Consider the following 25,885-nt stretch of genomic DNA (forward strand, 5'->3'; position numbering starts at 1 on the left):
CCAACGCGCCGGCTCCGAGCTCAACGGAGTCGGAGGAGGAACATATTGATGGACAGGGGCAGGCATCGACTGATGAGTCGGGCTCTGAAGCATTTGGGCCAGTGCCTCGGACTTAAGAAGTCGACTCACTACCCTCTGAAGGTCATGATCCGACAGCCTCGATGACCTGGAGGAGTGAGATTTATGGCTCCGTTCAGACAGCAGAGGAGATGCTGGAGCCGAATGAACGGAGCCAAGGGATGGTGACCTAGATCTCTTCCTAGATGTCGGCTCCGAAGGTCTGGTCGGAGCCGACAAGGGGATTTCCAATACCTCGGCTCCAGCCGGAGCCGAGGGAACCACAGAAGCTGTAGACTCATCGGCTCCAGCCGGAGCCGATGCAGACGTAGGTTTAGTAGCCTTAGGTCTCGGCTCAGTAACTGGAGCCGAGGAACTAGAAGCCTTGGAGGGCTTCCCAGAGACAGAAAGGGAATCCTCAGGCTTAAGTAGACCCCTTAGGATCAATTTATTCTTTCTTTCCTGCAGGACCCTGGGACTGAAGCCGTGGCATACAGCACAGGAGTCCTGCAGGTGCAAAGGCCCCAGGCAGTAGACACAAGAAGTGTGACCGTCTGTCAGAGACATTTTCTGACAGCACGCATCACACTTCTTGAAGCCTGAGACCTTTGTGTCTTTAGACATTCTGGAACAAGAAAGTGTAACCACACACACTCAGTCAGACACACTGATTACACTTTATCTTATTTTTTAAAACTCAAAATAAAACTATCAAAAAGTTTTAATTAAGCAACACACACACACCACTAGGGAATGGGTGAAAGGCCTAAGGGCCCGAGGGAGAACTTTTAAGTTCTTGTGGGAAAGAAAAGGATTAGAAATCCACTAAAACTAAGGAAATATAGTTAAAATTAAAAATAAAGGGGTTTAAGTATCCTAACTTTACTGAAGTTTACTTACCAAGAAGCCGGTAGAAAACCAACACCTCGATCGCTGTAGCGGCAAACGAGATCTGAGGTAACTCACGCCTAGCATTGTGGGATATAAGGGGAGCCTCGAGCCGGTGGAACCAACTCTCGAGCTTTTAGAGTGGCCGAGTCGGAGCCGAGGTCGGCTCCGAACCCATCCAGCAAGAATGAAGGCGAGATAGACAACTTAACATCAAACTATTTCTAAGTGGATTGGGTTTTGTATTGCTTTCTGTTATTCCCATCATGGTAAGGAGATTCCAGCTGGGATTCGGCCTCATTCCACTAGGGCTACTGCCACTTCTACAGCTTTTTTAAGGGGGGTGGCAACTAAAGATATTTTGGAGGCAGCTACTTGGAGTTCAGTGCATACTTTTTCTAAGCATTACCACCTTCCACTTTACTCTAAATCTAGGGCTGGTTTTGCCACTGCAATTTTACAGGGCATTTTGGCGGCTCCTACTGCTTTATAGTTTTGCCATCCTCCCTTACCTCTGCTTTGGGATTCTACCCAAGTGTAAGGACTGCAGCAATGTGAGATGAAGAACATAGTACAGTTTTGTACCTACCATAAATGTAGATGTTCGAAGATCCACATTGCTGCAGTCCAATTTACCCTCCCTCCTTCCCCTCTGTAGTTAGAGGCGGTTGTGTGGGTTGGGGTTGTACATTTTGTGGATATTGTATATATTGTACATATGATTAGTACTAGGGTGGTTGGTTGTTGTTTGCTGTCTTTTGGTTGTGACCTTTCTTTTTAGGGTCTTCTGACATCTGGGGCAAGAAAAGACTGAGGATATGACGTCGGTCATGCGCATTTGTACCCTGACGTCCTGATGTCAGTCTTATGCGCCTTGACCAACGTCAGCCTAATACTTTGATATTCGGGCCGACCGAGGACAGCGGACTACCCAAGTGTAAGGACTGCAGCAATGTGGATCTTCGAACATCTACATTTATGGTAGGTACAAAACTGTACTTTTTCTTCCTGTTCAGTACAGCCAAGTCAATGCATTTGTTTCAGTGGCTGAATAGGGCATCCGTGTACTCCTCTGCATATGAGTCATTGTTGGCTATGTTGGCAGGGCCTTTGAAACTTTTTATACCATTGCTTTGTAGGTAGTAGTTTGCTTTGGAGAAATCTTTCAGTTTGTTTTTTTACTCCTGTGGGGATGTCAGGTTTGATCTTTCCTTCATACAAGACAGATTTATGGCCTGACCTTATCAGGGAGAGAACACACAGAGGGTAATGCAGTGCCCCCCTATGTTGGTGAGCACTAGGTCCAGGACATTTGAGCCCCTTGTGGGGATGCAGACCAACTATTGCAGGACATTTCAGTTAAAGTCCAGGTACCTCGAACCTCATAGTGATCGTGTTTGTACTCATGTAAGTCACTCAGTCAATGGAAGGATAGCTGAAATCTCCCATGACCACGGTGTTTGGCTGTATACTGAGTGACTCTAACAAGTTCAGGTAGGCGGTATGCTTCTCCTAGCTCAGGTAGGGGAACTGTAGCTAGCGATGATATGGAGGGGTATATTACCTACAATTAACTGGACCTGGAGTAGCTCAAGAGAGTCATACTTTTTCACCAGTCTCAAGGTGCATTTGGATTTAATGAAGCTGGATACACCTCCACCTCTGGTTCTTTCATGTTCATTTTGGGGTCTGAACGTGTGAAAGACATTGAAGCTTTGTATGACCGGGGTGCTCTCAGTAGCCTTGAACAAAGTCTCAGTGACTGCACAAATGTCAGCATCTTCCAAGGTGAGGAGTGCTTCCAAGGAGTGCTATTTACTGTTTAAACTCCTGGCATTAAGCAGCATGACCTTGAGTTTGTCTTTAATGGATTTCCTTACGTTGAAAAATTTGTTGTTAGGACATTGCCTAAAAAGGCACTATGGGGGAGGCAAGTGTTTTTGCCAGTATCCAAAAGACTTGAGACATGTGAAGGCCATCTCTGGCAAAGCAGTGTGGACTGTCGACCATGTCTTCCCAGCAGACAGATACTGGATCCCCATGGAGTGACAATAGAAGCTAAGCCAATTATTGAAATCAATCATTTTTTGTCTGCATTGTGGCACCATCTTAGGTGAAGGTAGAATACTACTTAGGGCTACGGACATATCTGCCTGGGACACATAATCTAAGAGTTTGGTCATGTTTCTCTTTATGTAGTCCACAGAGGTACATCTCAAGTCATTCACACCAACATGTACTATGACAGAGTCATAACGGTACTTATTGTTGAGCGACTTAAGTACATGCATGATTTGATGGATCCTGTCACCTGACAGGCAGATGACCGTGACCTTCTCCTTGTTCAGCCTGGTGAGGGGGACATCTATGCGTCTCACTATTGAGTTGCCTATCACCAGAACATTAGGTTTTGAGGTGTTTTGCCTTAGGAACTGAATTATTGAGACACTGTGTATGTTGTTATGTGTAGTGGTGGATTCTGTTTGTGTACCAGTATGTGCATTTTGTTTGTGCTTGGGAGGTCTCTGGTCTTTTGATAGGCTCTTAAGTGAGTATCTCCACATACGTGGGTTTGTGTCTTGATTTATGTGTCTTGATCTTATCTTGTGTGAGAAGGGAGTTGCATGTGCTAACAACCTGTTGTATACCTTGTATATTTTTATGTGAGAGGACTGATTCTAATTTCATGGTATAGTTACATCTTTCACATGCTGTGTTTGTTTGCTTTAGGAGCAAGTGGTTGTCAGTATACATGAGGCAATTATTACATTGCCTCAGGATGCCCATGTCAATCAGGTTGGCTGGGGAAATGGTGGGAAACTGTCCATCCATTATGGCTGATACATATTGTCGTAACTATTAGAGATGGGCTAGATGGACCAGGGTTTGATTGTGAGACTAACAAAGGCAGCTATTCTGTGAAGGACTAAGGGTGGAAGACTGCGTCAATGCCTCGGAATGCATAACTGAGTTGCTCGCTAGGTAGCAATGCGCAACTGGGTTCTGCACAGAGAGGCAATGGAGCTAAGGAGGGTACTCTAGCAGATATCAAGGGAAAATTCTGTTTCTAAGCATTTGTGTCTATACAAGGCAGTGCTAAATCCTGCAATATAGTGCGCAGCTACACACAAACATGGAGCTTAAACACAAGTGAAGTTAAACAGTTTTAACACAACTTAACCAACAGGAAAGCACAAAACTGAGGCTTTTTCCAAGAATCCCCAACTCAGATGGGTCCCAGGCTACACACTTCTGCCACAAGGGTGCAGGAGGGCCTTCTTAATGTGGGATGGCTAGATTTAGTGCTCAAGTAATAACAAGCAGCCCAGATTCAGCAAATCTGTATCTGGCCTATGCTGTGAAATATATATATAAGTACTAGAAATTCAAACTGCAGAACAAAAATAGTCACAGCAGTAAAAACAGCAAAAATAAAGCAGCAATTAAGCAAATTACAGTTCAAAAAAAGACAAGAATGGTTGCCATACATACCAAGCACATTTGCATGTATGTATGGATGCATGTATGTATGTATGCATGTATGTAAGCACATTTATTTTCCATCCTTTAGATCCAGATAAGTTTTAGTTCCTCTTTATATGTCTCCCATCAGGCCTATCATTGAATACAATGCCCCTTTGGCATACACCTTGTCCAACTAGACAGCTCATAGAGATTCCAACCTAAAGAAATTATCAAACTTTTCTACCTAAGTTCTTCAGAGAAAATAAATGTTCTCTGATTATATTCCCTCTCTTTTTGAGTGATCTCTGCCTGAACATAGAAGTGATGAAGGACCCAACCTTTTTGGATTTTCTGTACCTCCACAAAATCAGTGGCATCACAAATACCAGCATATAAAAACCCAAACCTCAACAGCATGTAAACAGAACCTTCTGATGAGACAAACTTCTGACCCAGCACATCCCCATTCTTTGAAACATACATCAGTATCATCGACCTCACCCCTCACACTTTTCCCTATTTTACATGGGATCAGGATGTCATGTCATCTGTTGTAATTTCTCTCTACTGACAGCCACTCTGCTACGTTCTTCAACAGTCATGCTTCCCCTGTATCAGGTCTTCTTTCATGCAATCCATCCCCTGCTTGGCTAGATGTTGTTAGTTCTTCTTGTACCAAATTATTTTCTGTTTTCTTACACACGTGACCACATCACTATAATCTTTTCTTCTTGACCATCTCCATAATTGGGGCTACTTTGGTTTCTTTTCTGATGTCCTGGTTTCCTTGCGTTTCCACACTCGATCTAAGGCACTTCATCTCCATCCTCTGAAGCTCCCATAGCTGGTTTTCCTTCATTGCCACTGTTTCAGTGCCACAGAGATGTCCTGATGTCCTGGATGTACCACTATTTTCTTCATCTTACTTTTCAGTTTCTATGCCATCCTTGTGTCACATACAGCCCCTGATAATTTGTGTCATTTGGCCACAGTGTATCTGATTCTAGCCTTGGCATCCTTATAAAGATTCTGTCTCTCCTCAACCACACCTCGCAGATACATGAAGCTGCTAACCTGGTCTAATGCTTTCTCTTCTAACTCACTTCAACTGCCTTTTGATTTGATTTGTCCTATTTGCTGCCATGGCAACCATTCTTGTCTCTACTCACCTTCATCTGAAGTACCTTCAGTTTTGTCTTCCAATCCTATATCGTCTGATGGCATTCCTGCATAAAGCAGCTATGCCGATTTGGCCGAGAAATCTGTCTCCAGAATGAAAAGGAGGGGGTTTACAGGTGAACCCCAATGTTGCCCGACTCACAATGGGAACCCTTCTAATAGTCCCAATTTGAATCATAGGGGCCTTGTACACAGCCTGTACTAATTTGTCTAACCTGCAAGACTGCTCAGATCAGCTCTCTCAGGAACTCATTGTATGCTTTTTCCAAGTAAAGGAATAGCCAGTGTGGTCTTGTCTCAACTGCTTCATCTTTTCCACCGTTTGACTTACTGCAAACATTGTGGGAGTCATACTGCATCCTTTTCTGAATCACTAATCTCCCATCTTACTTTCTACTGCACTACATATTCATTTATCACCCTTTCTAGCACTTTCATTCGGTGTACTAGAAGTTTTGTATTGCCCACAGTTGTGAATATCCGCTTTGTTCTTGAACACTGACACTAGAATGCTTATTCTCCAGTCATCTCTCCATACAGTGATGAGTACCATCAGCAGCCATTTGTCCCCAAATGCCCACAATATCTTGAGCATATCTACAGTAACTTTACCTCATTGCCATGCCTGCCACCTATCTGTTCTATCATCTTCACTCATGTTGAGATGCTGTCATTCTTCTTTGTCTCCACCTATTTACCCTTCTTCATGGGATGTCCTGAGTATTACAGTGAACTTCTGTGCTTTCCCTCTTGTCAACCTCCAGGTCTTCAGCCTCGTCTCTATTGACCTGAAAGTGTATTCTGCCCAGTGTTTACAGATGAATGTGGCCCCCACTGTTTTTTGTTGTGGTCTGAATCTTTCACTAGAGCTGCTTTTTGCAATCTTTAATTCAACTCTGATGCTCATTACTTACCAGGAGAAAGTTTACCTGCTTTGCTATCAAGCACTTGTCGGTAATATTGTGACTTTTGGTGAATCATGTGTTGGTCACCTTGAAGCTGTTTGCCAGACTGAAACAAGCCTAGTAACTATCAGTGAAACAGTGAAATTGTATGGAGCTTTAAGGTCCTTGAGAATTTTTTACTTAAAAAGAAAATAAAGAGGAAGGAAAATACAAAAATGAAAAACAACATATTCTGTAATCTGAAGAATAAGATCCTATCCACCTTCTATTTACAGAAAGAATCCTCCTTAAATCTGTAAAAGAAACAGTCCTTTACAGCATTCCACCCAATGTTCTGTAACTATCACCACTTTAAGTAGTCATTCTTCTTGTAATGCTCCCATGAAAGAACTGGGTCTACCTGGACAAAATTAAAAGGAGGATGTATATGCATTTCCAAGATTGTTTATTTATTTGTTTGTTTTGTTTGCACATTTGGTTACAGCTACTGGCACATCCAGGCTGCCTCATGGAATGAGAGAGCAAACACTCAGCCTCTGAATATCAGTCTCAGGTATGTTTAGACTTTTAAAAAAATCACCACAATAGTCTACAGAAGATGCAGAAAATTACATAGTGATCCACAGGTGATCCTCCAGTGTTTGTACAGGTGTGATTCCATATTTTTATCTCACACAACTTTTAAGATATAGGATCACAGTAGATTACTGGGCTAATGGGCCCAGAACCTTTGTTAAGCCTAGCTATTTATGTCTCACTTTTCCCAATTATCAATGCCCGCACACTAGAATGGATTTAGTATATGCCTGTGCCTTAGAGCATCAACAAACAAGCTCTTGTCCATAAGGGCACATGTGACAAGTCAGTGGTAAATTTGAGATTTCCCATCCTTTGGTCCATACAGTTGAAAAGGCTTAGGGAATAGCTCTATTTCACATAAATGGGGAGTCTGTTACTGAGAAAGGGCAATCTCTGAGACACATCTGCCCCCTAACATGTTTTGTTTATGTCTCAGATGAAGGTTAGATCCCAAGATCGGGTAATTCTAGTGCTTGTTTTGCGAATGTGCAGCAGATGCATTAGGGCTGGATCAGAGAATGCCTTGTATGTTAGGCACAGACAGTCCCTCATTAGTCTGTAGGATACTGAGTGCAGGGACAGGGCTTTGAGGTGGTCGACATAGAACATATTATTTCCACCCTGTATTCTTTCATTAAGGAACAGCTGTTGCAAATGCCTGGTCAGGTACATGTCAAAGGGTGCATTGTGCTCAATTACTGGTCTAATGATGACTGAGTAAAGCGGCACTATGATCTCCTTAAATCTAAATAGCATTCCCTTACTTATAAGTTGCAAACCATAAAACGCTTTTCTCACTACCATGGACACATAGTGATCAAAGTTCAGGTTACTGTCAACGTGAGTTCCCAAGTCTTTTACCACTGGGGCTCCTCTTAGAGTAGCGTCATCAAGGTTGTCATTTGCAGGGGTGTTCATCCTTTCAAATGGTACAATTATACATTTTTTGCAATGTGTTTTAGGCCATAGTTCTGACACCATTTAGTTGTGTTGTACCCTCCTGGAAGATATCTACATATCTGGGGATTCAATGATTGCATCCAGCTTGCAGTTATCAGCAAATCTGGTCAGCCAAAGTATATTCCAAACAGGAGAAGTCCTAGTGCTCAGCCCTGTGGGGCATAACTACTAACAGGCCTCTTGGTGAAGATGGATTCCCCCACCCTAACTTTATGTTCTGTCCTTGAGCCATTTGGCCTTCCATCAGGTGACAAAAAGATTTATGCCTACATTTGTAAGTTTGTCTCTAATATTCAAGTAAGGTACTATGTCAAATGCCTTTGCTAGGCTGAGGTAGGCAGTGTTTACCATTTTGTTTTCATCCATGCCTCTAGTAACCTTCTTGAAGAAGTCCACCAAGTTTAGTAGACATAACCTGCCTTGACAAAACCAAGCTGGAATGAGTCCAGCGTTTGAAGATTTCCTATGTTTTTCTTTATCAGGTCCACAATAATTCTTTCCATGGTCTTACATTTAAGACTAGTCACATTTATGGGTCTGTAGTTCCTGGGGTCTGCTGATGGTCCACCTTTGTGTAGAGGGATGACCACTGCAGTACTCCATTACCTAGGAATGAAGCCTATCTGGAGGCTGTGGTTGAACAAAGGTTCTAGTCAGCCTGACAGGTCATTTTTCAAGCAATTTAGGAGGCATTCTGGGATATTATCAGGACTTGTCCTTTAGTGACAGTTAGGGGAGAAATGGTAGACAGTATTTCCTGGGATCTACTTTATATGTTCGACACTTCAAAATGCCGAAATTCATATGGCCGAGATCATATGATTGACATTTGAAAGTCGAACATATGAAAAACAAAAGTAAAAAACAACAAACACTTACTAAACACTGCTAACAGGGGAAAGCCCCACTGCACCCCCTGTGGGGGGGCTCTGCCCCCCAACCCCCCCGTAATGTAAATATACCAACTCCGAGATCACACTACAGTGCAGGAATGGAAATCTTTCCATTCCGCGCTATACGGAGATGCCGATTCCTCATTGTCGGCATTTCAAATGTCGATCATACTGTCTCAGCCATATGAAATTTGGCATTTTGAAATGTTGACAGTGTGAAGGGGACCCATTTCCTAGGGGGGTGACATTAGAGCTAAATTAATCAGCCATCAAATTTGCTATATAACCCAGTTTAGTATAGGAAGTTCCATTTGCTATTAGTTCAACACAATGTTGGGTGCTCCCTTTAAGGTTGCATAAATAACTGAAAATTGCATTACAGTTATCTTTAGCCTAGGAGGCTATGTTTGTCACAAAGTTGACTTTGGTAGACTTGATTAGTCCCTTGAATTGCTTGTTGAGACAAATGAAGAAGATTTGGTCATTTGGGCACAGTCCTTCCTATTTTTGGACAGGATTTTTTTTTCTTTCTTTTGTTATACAACCTATTTTTACTGGGACTGTACCAAGTGGGCTTGTTGTTGAAGTTTCTCCCAAGTTTATTTTGGTTTGGTACTGCTTTTTCTATGTGTTTGTACAGGGTTTCTGTAAACAATTCCACATCAGCCACTGTGTTCTCTTAGTTGTCAGGGGAGCTTGGAATTTAGCTATGCCATTGCTTAATAGCAGGTAAGTAGTTTTGAAAAACTTCTTAAAGGTTCTGAAGGTTTTCTGGGAGTTCAGCCTTTATATTTATTTCAATGGTGACCACTTTGCGATCTGATCTGACCAGCAAGAACACTACACAGAGAGGGGGGGGGGGTGCAACATTGCCTCATATTTTGTGAGTACCAGATCCAGGATATTTGCAGCCATATATTCAGTCCAAAGTTTGATATATCAAAAAAGCCCAAAGGGAAACAAAAGATTTACCCAGGTTTAATACCTAGACACAGTCTTGCAGAACATATCCCATCTCCAGTTAAGCCCCATGTCAGTGAGAGAGAGAGAGAGAGAGAGAGAGTGTGTGTGTGTGTGTGTGTGTGTGTGTGTGTGTGTGTGTGTGTGTGTGTGTGTGTGTGTGTGTGTGTGTGTGTGTGTGTGTGTGTGTGTGTGTGTGTGTGTGTGTGTGTGTGTGTGTGTGTGTGTGTGTGTGTGTGTGTGTGTGTGTGTGTGTGTGTGTATGCTTCTGGGCAGTATACTTTTTTTTTAAACGTAAGCATAAGTCCTAGAATGACAATTTTAATCCAATCATTCAGAAGATAGTTATTAAAAATTAACGTTAATATATAACAGTAGTACATAATTCAAACAGTTAAAAGAAACAAATTCCCATACTCCAAAGCTTTCTGGGTTACTCCTTTCCATATGTGTAAAAGAGGCAAACAAATCTGTCTTTTCCATGCCAAAAGTATCAACAGTAAATGGTACGCACTAAAAAACTGGCTAACCAGACACACCAGGAGTAAACGAACTGTGGCTAAATCAAAATCACTGCCTCTCTTCCTTCATATGTCAGAATTAATATACATTTTGGAAAACAGACTAGAACAGAGATGGCTTCAGGCTACTGATTACAAAGATACAATATGATCTGAGCTATTAGCCTCCAATACCACAAACAAGGAAGATTTACTTAACTGTTGGTGCAATTAATTAGTGAACAGGTAAAAAATTCACATCAGAGTTGTCAATATCCCACTACCCATAACTGACAAAGTTTTCCAAGTTAACAACTGATATATTAAAGTCCTGCAAAAAATGGAAGGATTATAACAATGGGTAACTTTAACATACATTTTATGTCCTAAGGGACAACAGCGGAATAGATTTCTGGATCTTTAACACCAACATGCGCAACCCACTTACAAATAATTCTGCTTGACCTTATCCCCAGTACGCCTTCCTCACAGGACACAATGACTTAACTTGTGATATATACCATTACTGATAATTTCTTTATTTAACTCAACCATTTTATTTTACAATGAATGCAAAATATCATTAGTTAAAATTACCACAAGATCCTCCCCAGAAACTAAAAACTCCCTCTTCTAGAATTTCACAAAGCCATTTGGCCTCTACAACTACAAAATAGTCAGCTGATGCACTTCAAACATTTTATGTCATCATTAATGTAATCATAAATAAGGTACTCTCAGTCACCCAAATGAGACTCAAAGATAAACAATGCTGTTGGTTATATTCACATATAAAAAAATAAAGTCATCCAATAGGTCGACTGACTACAACACTTGCTTAAGCATATGCAAAATGTTTACATTAAGTACCAAGAAAGCTTAGGCCAACTTAGTGTCAAAACAGACAAGCCTGTCTTTCTTCACTACCATGGCCCTTCTGGAGTTCAAGAACACAGAAAGACTGCATGTATCCCCAAAAAAGCCAATCATCACTTGATGAAATCTTCCTTAATTACATATCATTTTATTATACACCATCACTCTTAACTGAAAAAGCCCAAATGCTAAATAACGAAGACCCAAGTCCTGTGATGCAGTATGATAAAGCTCTGACTGCACATCATGTGACATGTATTTGACTAGTGGTACAGGGGCTGGTCAAACTGGGTGGGGGAGGATAGAAGTGAGCAGCTGATGATGGCTCCCCAACATTTAGGGGAGGGAGGTGGCTTAGCTTGTTGCACTGGCAATATCTACAGGAATGCAAGTGTATAACATCCTTGTGTGCCCATAGTGCAAACAGTGTGTCTTGATCAGGGAAGTTGTGCAAGTACCTCCTGAAGCAGTTATATTGGAGCTTATATGCTGCACAGGGGCAGAGGTCTGCGCAATATACATATCTAGCCCTATCTATCACCAGTTACTCCCCTCCACTGGGGAACAAGTGGGTCAGAGGATCTCACCCTTATGGAGGAAGAAATGGGTTAACTGGGTGCAAAGAGGGCAGCCACTGGGCCAGTCCTGTGGAGCTTAAAAAATTATAAATCAAACAGTATAGTCACAGGAAATATCCCAATCACAAATAACTGCTCCACTCTTACTTTCAGAATACTTCCTCAAAAAACATTCAAAAAGATCCTGGAAAGCTAGACAAAAAGCTTACTCTAGCCCTTTTGCCATACGTTCCTCCTTTCCCAAAACAGCTGCTCTTGCCCAAACAAAGTCACTGAATTTCATCTAGCATCTAGCACTAACTACAGGCATTGTATCCAGCAAATGAATCACTCAATTATACCAACCACAAAAACTTCCTCTCTAGCATCTCTTAACTACCATTGTCCCATATCACACCTCTATTATATTGCCAAAAAAATGTGAAAAAGTACTATATGCACATCTCAGAGAGAAAAGAAACAAAAGTTCATTCTTCTCACAGACTTACCATATGGGTTCCTCACAGGTCATAATAACTTAACTTGTGATATATACCATTACTGATAAAATCTAGGCTGCCATGGGAAACAGATGGCTAAGTGGTGGTACTGACCTAAAAAGGTTTCTGAGACCATGGATCATCTCCTGCTACATAAGCTGGAACTCTTAGGAGCATACCTGTCAACCTCTAACTGCAAGAAATCTGGACAAACCCAGAACTAATGGGTGGAGGTGGGGAGGGGAGAAATCAAAGGCCCAAAAATAGGAACAGATTTTAAATATTGCTCCTATAAACTTAGAAAGTTGTTAGAATCACAGGTTTTTAATTATTATGTATTTTCATGTAGGATATGAAGTCTAAAACTCAAATGTCTTTCATTATTTAGTATTATTTAGTAACTTCAATCCTCAATGATTTTCCAGAAAACCACAACTTTTATGAGGAACAGACCAAAAATATGAGACAAAAATCTGGACATTCTGTGAAAATATGGACAGTTTAGAGGTATGCTTAGGAGTCTGAACAAGCATAAATAACTATAAAATGGCTACCAGTCAGCTAGAACCTTTGAAATTAAAGAGAGAAACCATCTTACTCAGAGGTACCTCTAAAACTGGTACTCCAAAGTCATCAGTGTACTATCTAATCATCAGTGATATAACATCATGTATCCTACCCTCGGAATCACTGCGGAATACCAAAATTCCACAATCCCGAGACTTTGAATCCGAAGGACCAGAATCTCGAGACTGCGGAATCTGGAAACTTAAAAAACAAAAAAAACAAAAAGTAAAACATACAACAAACTATTCTAACGTGCATGCAGGGGGGCAAGCCCCCCTGCAACCCCCACACCCCCTGCAAATTAAATATACTAACTCCGAGACCGCACTACAGTGGAGTGAACAGCAAAGTTCCCGTTCCGCACTGTACAGCAATCCCCATTCACTACGTTCGAGATTCCATAATCTTGAGATTCTGGTCCTCGGGATTCAGTATTCCATAGTGATCCTGTATCCTCACCTCTGCAATCGCATTATATGTGAATAATGTGCTACTGCTAGGACAGGTTCAACAGCTGCAGTGCAAAGCTCTGCCATATCAGTTAACTAAATAAACTCAAACTTAATGGGTTCAAACAAAATTACAGAGGAAAATTTAAAAAAGAAGTTAGGGAGGGCGACACACCTGGAAAACACACACAAGTACTATAGGGCTTAAAGGGTAACCATTTGAAAAGTCTAGACCTGGTACACTGAGTCCTGAAATGGGGAGACTGAATAGCCAAATGACTGGACTTGCATATACTAAATGCAAGATGCCATTTCACAGAATATTCCCTTTTCTATGGTATATGGTAATCTCATAGTTGGCATACGTAAGTCCAGGAATGTGGAGGGCTTGTCCCTCATATCAGGGGTGCAGGGGGGCTTGCCCCATGTAAAAAAGAAGGTTTAAGGAGAAGAGTGATTTTCATAATTCGCTTTTGTGGGTTTTCAGTCTTTTTTTTCCCCCACTTTTCAGCACTCGGTATTTAGAGTGCTGACATTTCAATAGTGAGCTACTTAAAGCTTGGTGCTCAATGTTTAACTACCTATTTCAAAGCCCAGGAGGGCACTTGCCATTAATATTTTGGTAATCAATGGGTTCAATATGGGCTAGTACAATAGGACTTCACTCAAGCCGGAGGACTGGACTCCTGTAAGAAAAACATCAATAAATCAAGAAATTTGCATTTCTTTCTTCTAGCTTTCAGCATCATTATATAACTCTTAAGAAGGCCCATCTGGGATGCCAGGTCATCTCCAAGCCCACACTCTTCTTCTTAACCTTAACCTTTGAACAGTTACAGAACAACTACTGCCCTACACTTACCAACAATATGTCAACTAGGGAGAATACATGCAATTTGGAAACCATAATAACCACACTCCAGAGTCCACAATTTGGCATAACCATAGTGAAAAAGCATCATCAGAATAGCTCTGGGAAACTAAGATGGTTGAAAAGCAAACTGAGACTGAATATAATTTCTGATTAAAAATAAAGCGTCAAAAGGAAACTCATTTGTGCAACTGTTTTGTGATAAAAGCAGCACCTCCTAATACTATGCCAGGAAGCAGGACCAAAGGCCAACATAATAAATTAAATATCCTGTAACTATGTATATGCACTGACATTTCTATTATAGTATGTTAAACAAATAGTCAGAATAAGCAAACATAGCCTAACTCCCCTTTATATTGCATTATGTCGTATATATGTAACAGTCTCTATTACTGTATATACACACAAACCCTCAAATGAAGCAAAGCATAATCCCTTTCTACTTTATATTGCACACATGTACACTTTCTGTTACTGTATATACACAAACACTTCCTCTCTATTTTATCTTGTACATATGTACAGTTTCTGTTACAGTATATTAACAAATACTCAAACGAAGCACATAACAAAGTCTAACTCTTCTCTGCATTAAAGTAAGCTCCTAATGTATATGCCTTTCCAGTGACACTAGTAATGTAGATGTGGCCCTGATACTGAAAAGGGATGATATGCCAAACGTGTGAATACTAACTCATGCAAAATGATATTACAAACTCTTCCATTGTTAATGCATTTGATTTATGTGGTCTGCATGATAAAGAATAAACTTACATCATCTTATCGGTTAGATAACATTGCCTTTCCAAGTAAAACCGAAACACGCTGATTATATGAACAAATACAAAATTATACATTGACATGTAACTAGTGGTCTGCATGTACACTAAAGGTAACAGCTGCATATAACCAATAATCTTTGTAAATACTTAGCTAACATCTATACTTGTAAAGTTCTATAAAATCAATGTAGTGCCTGGTCTATGTTGTAGGTGAAAAGAGTCAAGATAACAGCTCACTTACTGCTAAACAAACAATGATTTAACACCTTCATTGTACACAAGACCGTGTCTTACTTACACGAGTTAAAATGCATTTTGAAGGCAACTGAGCTCAAAACTCCTCACCAACTACCAGACACAATTTCTGGTAATAACTCACAGTATCAATGCAGGTATTCATGATTTATTACCAAAAATACAATATATGTTTTGTTGCCATATCACAAAAATTTTTCCTGATCCTTCAGCCAGAGATACCACTGAGTAATGTGGTGCTTACCTAAACAATGTGTTATACACAAATGCTATATAAAGAACCAGGGGGAAAAGCAACATAAGAGCATAGGCTTCCTGATGCAGCATCTAAGGAAGAGATATGTTATAAAAACAGAACTAATATTTTTCTTCATTGTGTGTGTTATTTTGTAAAACAGAGCCAATAATCAGTAATATTTTAGAAATTTGTCTCTGGTGTGCAAGTACAATAAAGACATCCTCAACTATTTTCTTTCAGAAACACTATTTAGAACCATGCCTTAGAAATCAGGAATAAAGTGTGTATGTGCATGTGGAGGGGATGAACTCATTCATAATTTCAGAACCCACACACAAACACACACACACACACACACACACACACACACACACACACACACACACACACACACACACACACACACACACACACACACACGCACACATTTCAGGGTTACAATGTAGAAACATGAAGCTTGACTGCAGGCTTTGGCAACATGGGTAAGTCCCAATGCTGAAAGCTAAACGGGGCAAGGCTGATGGGAAAAAGTAGTTGAGATCGGTTTACCCACTCAAAAATGTATAAGGTAGTTTACCACCCTATGTAGCTGCCATCTTGTGGAAATTAAGAAATAAAGTGACATAAGCAGAGAAGAGAATAAGCTGTATGAATCATATGTACAGGTGGACATGCAATCCATAGAAGTTCTAATACATGAGAAAAAGAAAGCAACACTTATAAATAAAATCCAACTGTAGCATTTTTCCCTCTTCTTAATATTTTCTGGTCCTACCCCCCTTCCTCCTACTGTGGCAGACAATCTCCACCCAAAGACAACACAAAAACTGACAAATGAACAATGTCAGAATTACCTGTCTAGGACAGTGGGAAATGCACACTGCCCAGCACCCCAAAAGCTGAAATTACTTTATTCATTTTTCCATTGGAAAAATAAAACCTTGCCGTTGTAGTTCCACATCCCTTATCAATAGCATTAGTGGTAAGCTTTAGTCACTGTATGGTGAGAACTAATCATAATACATATGGCAGCTCGATCACCAAGCTGTCAGAGGCAGGGTTCTAGAAAAGAACTGCAAATCCTTCAGCCATCATGCCATGCAGCCAAAAGGAAATGAATGGGGGCAGTTAAAATGCAATGTATGTCATTCTTCTTCTGTTCAAACTAAGTGGTTTATGGTGCACAACAAGATGGCCTTGTGCTCCCTTACAAATAGATGGTACTGATGCCTGGGTGGGCTTCTCTGTACAGTGTAACAGGTGCTCCCTTATGAATACATGGTACTGATACCGGGGTGGGCTTCACTGTACAGTACAACAGCCTGTGTGACCTCTGTATAACAGGACATTCAGTAAGGCATTCTGTAAGCCTTGTGAATTAACAGCACTGTAGGTCCAGGTAAGGCTCTTCAACTAGTTAAACAATACTAAGAAAAGTTATTGAAAGGCACAAACTTAAAATCAAACAAGGCAAGGCCACGGAGAGATGTAACAACATAAAATGCAAAAGTATATATATATATATATATATATATATATATATATATATATATATATATATATATATATGTACATATATAAATATATAATATAGTCTCCCTCCAGACCTCTCTGAAGCTCTAACCAAGACCTACTACAAATCTACAAATCCAAGTCTAAATTTGGACATAACATGTACAGCTATCACCCCACTATTGCTTGGAATAGGCTCCCTCTAGAAATCAGGACCCTTACATATCCTAAACAATTTAAGACAGCCACCAAAGAGCACTTTAAAAGTTACTGGTCCTGCCACTGCACTCTCCCTCCTTAAACATCCCCTACTTCTCATACCTTAATCTACTTTCTGCCCTTAACTCACTCTTCTCACTAGCTCTATCTAATCTTCCTTGACTACTCTTTCTACTGTCTTCTAAAATCTATTAAGCAAATTGCCTCAGAGAAACATTCTGTTGTAATTGTCTTGCCTTCATGCAACTACATTATGATAAAGCTGTTTTTTTTGAAACCACTTACCCCAAAAACTATACTCATCTTAATGACATATTTATTTTTATACATCTTGAAATAGTTATGCTATACTCCTGATTATTAACACTGTATAACATTGTATTGCTACTTAATTCCTTGTAATAATCCTGTAACATTGCTGTTTAATGCTAATTTATAATGAAAATTGTACAATATGTTGGAGCTTTTCTCCCCGGGCCTCCACTGAAAAATTGTTCTTCAGCTCAGTTGGACAATCCCAGTCAACAAATGTAAAATAAAATAAATAAATAAATAAAGGATAAGCGCTTTTGTCTTGAATAATTTGAACCGTGTATTAAATTACTTGTCTGATTTTACATTGATGTATCTCTCTGTGGCCTTGCATTCTTTGTTTTTTAAACTAGTTAAACAATCATATAAGTGTAGGGAGAAGGAGGGGTTTATGTAGTGAAGAGGGAAAATGGAAAACACTATTCCAAGTATCATAACTTGTTTCACAAGCTAGTAATCCATTAACACATGCTTACTCTAATTGGAACACTGCTTTTTGTGGAGAAGCATACATGCATATTTATGTGTGTTTGCTGCCTTACTTATATACTATATATATATATATATATATATATATATATATATATATATATATATGTATATGGGTCTACTTCACTTCACCTAAAACTCATTTGACTGATATTCATTTCAGAGAGACCAACTTACTTAAAGTTCACTTCACCTAAAACCCATTTCACTGACAACTGATAATGCTGAATTTCAAACTACTACACTTTAAACCATAGACATGCACACTTACAACACCTATGACTAACTCTTTCCATTACGTAAACACTACTTACCCTCTTAACAGAAACCGGACAATATAAAACCAAATCGGACACCCCCCCAACTATATATACTAACTCCAGGATTGCACAACAGTGGGAAAAGGACATATACCTTTTACTTGGCTTACAGTGCTCGACACACTGCCACTACTAAATGTCAGTGAAATGAGTGTCGGTGAAATTCTTCTCTCACATTTCAATCCCTCACAGACTGCAAGATCCTAAAGCTCTTCTAACTCCTTCTCTGCTTCTATACCATATCCTTAAGCTACTGCTCAAGCTTTATTGCTTTTATTCTTCTTAACTCTCTCGCTATACATCTGCATCACTAACTTTCTGGCTGCTATTTTCCTAACTGAAACTAACAGTCTATTTTGCATGTACTATAACAGTCAGTGTCACACATTGCACTACCTGTGTACTATTTTTTGGACACTATCTACATCATGTCATCATGTATGATGAGGGTGACTATTATGGTCTGTAATATTTTAACTGTCTAGAATTGTCTAGATATGTAGTAATATATTGCAACATCTTGTAGCAGTTTGTTCTTTCAACTTGTTTTTTGCATAAATTTGTACTGTATGTGGAGCTTTTCTCCCTGGACCTCTGCTGAAAATGGGTTCTGTAGACCCAGTCAGACCATGCCGGTAAACAAATGTCAGATAAATAAATATAAGATGGATATATGACACATATTACCTTACATGTAAGAAACATTTTTCAACAAATAGCTAGATTTGTTGGTACGGTGAGCCTCCTAACAATAACAAAACTTTGTAACACTTTTACTAATAATTAAACTGGGAATTGCATCATTAGCAACATAAGTGCACAAACCTGGTATATAAACTGCTAATAGTCCTACCTGTAAAATCTGGGTTGTAAATAAGCTGGATGTTCTGCTGTGGAGTACTGGAATGCTAAACCAAAGTCGATAACTTTGATTTTATAAGGCTGCCTGACAGGATCCACTAACATTATGTTTTCTGGTTTGAGGTCTCCATGTATCAAGCCAAGGTTCTTCAGTTTCATCAGTGCTGTGGCTAACTGCTCTAAGATATATCGCACGTGTCTGAGGGCCAAGGGTCTGAACTGCCGCTGCTCCAAAAAGTCATAAAGACTCTGTCCTAACATTTCCTGAACAATGCAGATGTGACCCTTGTGTTCAAAGGACTCGAAAGCCTTCACACAGTTATAGTTGTATGCACCTTCAGCATTTAGAAAGGCCAGGATATTAAGTTCATTCATTCTCTGCTCAGCTAAAAATGGGTGGTTTTTCAGGATCTTGACAGCGACAACCTCAGAGGTGTCTTGTTTCATACACTTAACTACTTGCCCAAAAGCCCCAGAACCTAGGACCTGTAGGATTTCATACTTGCTAGATGTAGAGGACAGCACTTCGTGTTGGACTATTTGGTATTCAACACTGCAGGAAACACCTTTTTTGGCTGAGCCACTGGTACTAGTCTCCTTGTATTGAATAGCTGGTGCGTGCTTCTTGCTCAATGGCATGCCGCTACTGCTGTCATCATTGTCGATCTTACGTTTCAGGCCACGACTGTGGCACTTATCTGAATGCTGCACTGACATTGTGCTGGGCAGTGATACAACATGCCTGCCACCTGTGCGAGGTGACACTGCCACCACAGCTATGTGAATAGCTGGTGCGTGCTTCTTGCTCAATGGCATGCCGCTACTGCTGTCATCATTGTCGATCTTACGTTTCAGGCCACGACTGTGGCACTTATCTGAATGCTGCACTGACATTGTGCTGGGCAGTGATACAACATGCCTGCCACCTGTGCGAGGTGACACTGCCACCACAGCTGATGTGCTCCTGGCACCTGAGTGTGGCAAATGGGGTGAGGAAAGCTCTCCAGGTGAGGCCATACCTAAATAAATAAGAAATAAGATGGTCAAAAATTTACACAGCAATGTAATGTGTTAGTTGTGCCACGCCTACTGAAACAGGTCTGCGTTAACCTACAGTAATTACAAACTTGCCATGCATTTTAAGTGTGGTGTGCACAGTTCTACATGTGATTTAAACATTTAATTATGCTCATCATGATTTGATACATGTTGCCTGTCAGCTAACATAAATCGATGTATTCAGTACACTGCTCACACCTAGAAAAGTATAGTTCCAAGCATTTTTTGGAGAAATTACTAAAAACTGAATCCATTAACTACAGCTTCTTGTTACTAGGGTCTAAAGTCTGGGAATCCATTCCTCCCTTCCAAAGACGTCTAAATTTCCATAATTTAAGAAAAAGTTTATAAAACCCTTAAATAACATGGCAGAATGCCACCACTACTCTCACCAGCATAACAGAATCGCCTCATACTTTAGTCACCTTCCTCATGTTAGTCTACCTCTTCAGCTCTTGGTAGGAAACGCCTGAAAACTTGATATATAACATGTTTATGTACCTAACTAGAACAATTCCTATTACTATTCAAATATTTTGGTTCCACCCCAATCTGTGGTCACACACAATCCTGACATGTTTCTTTATCCATCGCTTACTGCTTTTATAGTCTCACACATGATCTATACAATCCTTCACCCGTCCATTCAGTTCACCAGGAGATATACTCCATCCTACCATTGTTTCTAAGCAGTACTGCCTCTGACTGTCTGCATTAGCATTGTTTACTAGATAAAATTCTAATTTTTGTATCAATGTGCATTGTTACCTGGATAATGTGTAATTTTACAAAATAATTTTTTACTGCACAGCTGGCTGGCCTGAAATCAGTCCATGTGAATCAACGCCAACCCTGCTCAACAAATTTAAATAAATAAATTTCAGTTTGCTCTTGTCATTCCCTGCCACATTACCCATCCCAAATGCCATAATGGCAAAAGAAATGCATTTCAGATCTTTGCTGTCATTCATACATCCACACCCTAATCACTATATTGCAAAGAGTGATATTTGTTTAGTTTTCTCCTATCATTCACTATCATAACCCATCCTAACTGCAACCATGAAAACATTAATGTATTTTGATTGCTGCTGTCATTTAATCAAATGCACAAACTGATTACTGCAATTATAACAAAATAAAATATTAAGTCTCTGATTACCTGCTTTATCTTAACAGTAGTGCTGACAATGACAAAAGCAGGTAATATGAGAAAGAATGATGAAATGAATTGAATCTGTATTTTATTTGTACAGACAACACCAGCTTAACTGAAAGCACTTCATTTTAACACCTAGACTTACAGATGGGTCAGTTCATGATACTGGTTTATGGCACTCAAACAATGCCCTCAACTCATCCAGGAGTCTGACTTGCTCATGAATATAAACATCACATTTCTGGAGCATTAGGCAGTTGGAAGGCAACCAACCTGCTCAACTACAAGGCAATTATGAAGCCTCTTGGATTCAGAAATAAAGTGGCTGATGCAGCTGTACATTGTCTGCAGTTTTTGCAGGTTTCTGTCAGAAGTTAAACAATTGATGGGAGGGGGTATATTTAAGGGTGGGTAACACTACACCTTTGCCAATGGTAATTCTGCCCTCTTAAATAAGTAGGTTATAAATGTTGCTTCAGTGCTAGAGCCCTGCTGTAATTTCATATCTAACTCTATGGATAAGAGTAGAGAAAGTAAGTAATGGATCGAGATAGACATCAAGATGCTTTATGGTGTCTAAAGTTTTTAGAGGTCCACAATTAGCGCCGGTAAGATTTCAGATGTCATGACATAAGCTAAGGTGTTAATGAGTGCATAAGGGATGACTTTCCACAGACCCAGGCAATTACAGATCCCTATTTCTGACCATCCTCATATGCAAAGCCATGGAAAGACTTATCATGGAACTAATCAATCAGGACATAGGGAAATTCCAGACACTGGAACCATCTCAATTTGGATTCATCAAGGGCAGGTCATCCTTTCTCATCCTGGTGGATTTTTCTGAAAAGGTCGCCAAAGCAATGGATGAAGGCAAGATAGTACACACACCGCATACCTCAAGCTGACCAAAGCTTTTGACACAATTCCCCACTTAGGCATAGTAGAAAGCTAAGTAAACTAGAAATAAACCTCTATGTCATCCACTGGATTTCCAAATGACTCATAGATAGTATGTAGGAAATCAAAATAGGGGAAGTTACCTCCAAAGAGTGACCATTCACCAGTGGATTGCCCCGGGGTTCTATGCTAGGACCTCTCCTGTTTGGCATCTACTTTTCTGAAGTAAAAGCTAATACCACAGGGCTCTAAAAGATGAAGTTTGCAGATAACTGCAAACTAGGAGCAGTTACTGACTCTTTAAATGACTTAGCTATTCTGCTGGATGGTTTGTCCCAAATAAATAGCTGGTATCAAAATCATGGACTGAAATTAAATACCAAAAATGCATTACTGTATCCTTTTTAGGAAATCATCTATGCCAGGAAATTATTACAGTAACAATATACCCCTGTGAGTTGATCCATTTGTTTTGGATTTGGGAACTTATGTGGACATTGACCTAAATTTTACCAACATGTGTTCATTGTTGTAAGAAAGTCCTTCTTTACTGCGCAGCTTATAAACAAAGGCATTGTGACTGGAAATACTGGATGCCATTGTTCCCTTTTTTCAATACTCATTAGACAAGTCATTGAATATAATACCTCCTTTGACATGTATCTGGCCAGACACATGCAGCAACTAGAACACCCACACAGATACCTTAGTAAAAGGATACAAGGCCTAAAAAACAAGTCCAACATGGGCTGACTCAAAGACCAGTCACTATACTCGGTATACTACTGATTGCTAATAAGTGACCTGTGTCTGGCATACAAGGCACCCTCTGGGGCAAAACCAATAGAATTACTGCATATCAGAAAGCCAAATGACATCATAAATACTTGGTCTGGGAATCTAAAATTATTCTACAACATCAACAGAATGGTTTGGAGGGACACGTGTATCTTGCACAGGATACCGCTGTCTGTAACAGACTCCCCATCCACCCAAAATAAAGATTGTCCCTTTCCATATTCAAGCACAACTTGAATCAATGAATGGGAAACAGAACTTGTTCCCCAAGACTGCCCCCTGTATATCACTAATGGATACAGACATCTCCTAAATGTTTTATCCCCTGCATGGTAGAGTTAAGGAATTTACTGACAGCCTCAGGTGAAATACTTAATTTCCGAGATGATAATGTCATCAACATAAACTAAAATACAGAGTGTGTGTTTGGGAAATGAGGAGGATATTAATGTATGTTATAAACAGCAATGGTCTGAGGACACACACTTGGGAGCAACAGATAAGACTTGGTAAGGAAGGACAGTGTGCTTGAGAAAACAATTTTGAAGGCTCTATTGTACAGGTAATCAGAGAACCAGGTTAAATGGGGGGAGTTAACCCATAGAGGGGGAATGTCTTGATGAGTATGGCATGATCTAGATCATTACCTGCCTTAGAAAGGTTAATAAATAAGAAAGTGTAGTTGTTAGTAAACTTACCATAAAAGTAGATGTTCTGATAGATCACTGTTACAATAGCCTAAGCTATTTTGGTCCTGCACCCTGCAGCCGGTCAGCTTTTCAAAACTAAATGGTGCTCTAACAGTCAGAAGCTTAAAAGGAACTCCATACTAAATGCCAGTTAGAGTGAGAAAGTCTCAAAGATTTCTTGTCTCAAAAAGGATGGAAATAGCCCTGACAGGAAAAATATTAGAAAACGTAACAGAAGGGAAACTATATACACAGGAGTATATACAAGCACACACTGGCAATACAAAAAACACCATAAGAAAGGAGGTGAAGGGAGGAGACAGCTACTGCTGCAGTGATCTGTCAGAACATCTATTGTTATGGTAAATTTAATCACACAATTGTATTATGTTCAATATTAGACCACTGTTGCAGAAGTCTAAGCTATTTGGGTAGATTAACATAGCTTAGAAACTGAAAAGGGAAGAGGACAGAAAATCAAGAATCTAGGAGCCATTTTTAGGTCTGGGAAAGGAATCTAATTTGTAGTGTTTTGTAAAAGTATGTACTGAGGATGCAGTTTCTGCCTGTAGAATACTTCTTCAGTCCAGCCCTTTCCAGAAGCCAAAGTTCTACTGGAGTGGAGTAGGCCCTAATCCTGCCAGGAAGTGGCTTATTATGGTGAGAACAAGAAGAAGCAATAGCATGAAACAACTATCTGAAAACTGTCTATTTTGACACTGTCTGCTATGAAAGTAAGAGTAAAGGACGCCCAAACAGTTGATCAGCTTTCATGAAAGATTGACCTTTGACTAGGTAGCAACTTGTAGAAACAAAGTTAGAGGTTTTTATAATAAATCTCCATCTAAAGGGTGTGGGATCTGGGTGGAATGGATGGCTGATATTATACTAGGAGAATGTATGGGTTAGGTAATTGAGGAAGACCTTCAGGGGACTCATACTTATGTTTTTATCATATATTGGCTATAAATAAACAAATGTTAAGCTGGTAGCATTGGATCTTGGCAGGAATTACATTATGTTAAAGATTTAATGAATAGGAACAATTGCCAGGTCCTCGCATATACGTTTACAAGAAAAATACCCTATGGCTAGGATAAGCTGGTGACGACATTTACAGGTAAGTAGTCTTACTGTCCTACACTAAAAGGACTTAAGGCAATTAGGAAGGGCCAAGGAAGTATTAACATTGGCCCTGAAACCCCTAATTGGGCTGGAATTAGACACTCCACAGGTAGTTCTACTTCCTCTTCAAAGGAAATGAGAGGCATTCACTCACACAACATTGACACAGAGGGAAAGCGAAGATTTTGTTTTACAGGTTATCATTGATAAAAGACTACTCTCACTACCAAACTTTACTTTAAACAAGTCAGCGTTGAACTGGCAAAGACTGCCAAATAGTTATGAAAATAGTTTATCACGGTAAAGCAAGAAATCTTGGAGTTGCTCTGAAATGGGAGCAGATTACATACATATGATTTGGCAATGTCCCAAAATAAAGACTCTAGGGCATAGGCTAAGGGCTAATATGAAGATGGCCTTAGGAACTAAATGCAAATTAGATGATTCATCAACATTTTGGTTGCCTGGTATAACCTGAGAGAGTAGTGGGTTATTACTGACCCTTTTACTTTGGATTAGGTGGGTAGCCTCTACACTACTGGCAATAAATATCTGTATAGTGGACAGTATCACCAATGGACTAGGAAAATACATTTCAGACTGGCTGACAAAGCGAGAATATGGAATAGAAAGTATTTGGACAAGAAGATGTGGGCAAAAGCATGGTGTAAATTTTTCTTAAAGCTATTTTTTTTTTTGTTCACTGTTTGAACTCTGTGAATAATATATCACATAAAATTGCTCTTTACATAAATCTTATTAAGATTTTATACAATAATATTAACAGAGTTTATAACAATCGCTATCATAAAAAAATAAAATAAAAATATAAGAAAGATTTATTCTCACAGAAACACCGCCCCTCTGGAAAATGAGGTAGAGTTGACTCACAATAAGAGCTTGTAACTCATACTCTCCTAGCAGACGTGAGAGCAATGAGTAAAACGGTCTTTGAAGA

At 39.8% G+C, this 25,885-nt stretch overlaps 1 protein-coding gene across 1 annotated transcript in view; it reads right to left on the minus strand.

The window, feature by feature from the left end:
* Positions 1-25,885, minus strand: part of LOC122808515 (homeodomain-interacting protein kinase 2-like) — a 125,972-nt gene that overhangs the window by 84,532 nt on the left and 15,555 nt on the right. Inside the window, exon 2 of the mRNA XM_044079470.1 lies at positions 19,190-20,216. Coding sequence (XP_043935405.1) covers positions 19,190-20,216 — 1,027 coding nt within the window. The remainder of the gene's footprint in view (positions 1-19,189; positions 20,217-25,885) is intronic.

This window comes from Protopterus annectens, chromosome 8.part0, assembly GCF_019279795.1.
Source record: "Protopterus annectens isolate FY-2018-M chromosome 8.part0, PAN1.0, whole genome shotgun sequence".
Classification (NCBI taxonomy): Eukaryota; Metazoa; Chordata; order Ceratodontiformes; family Protopteridae; genus Protopterus; species Protopterus annectens.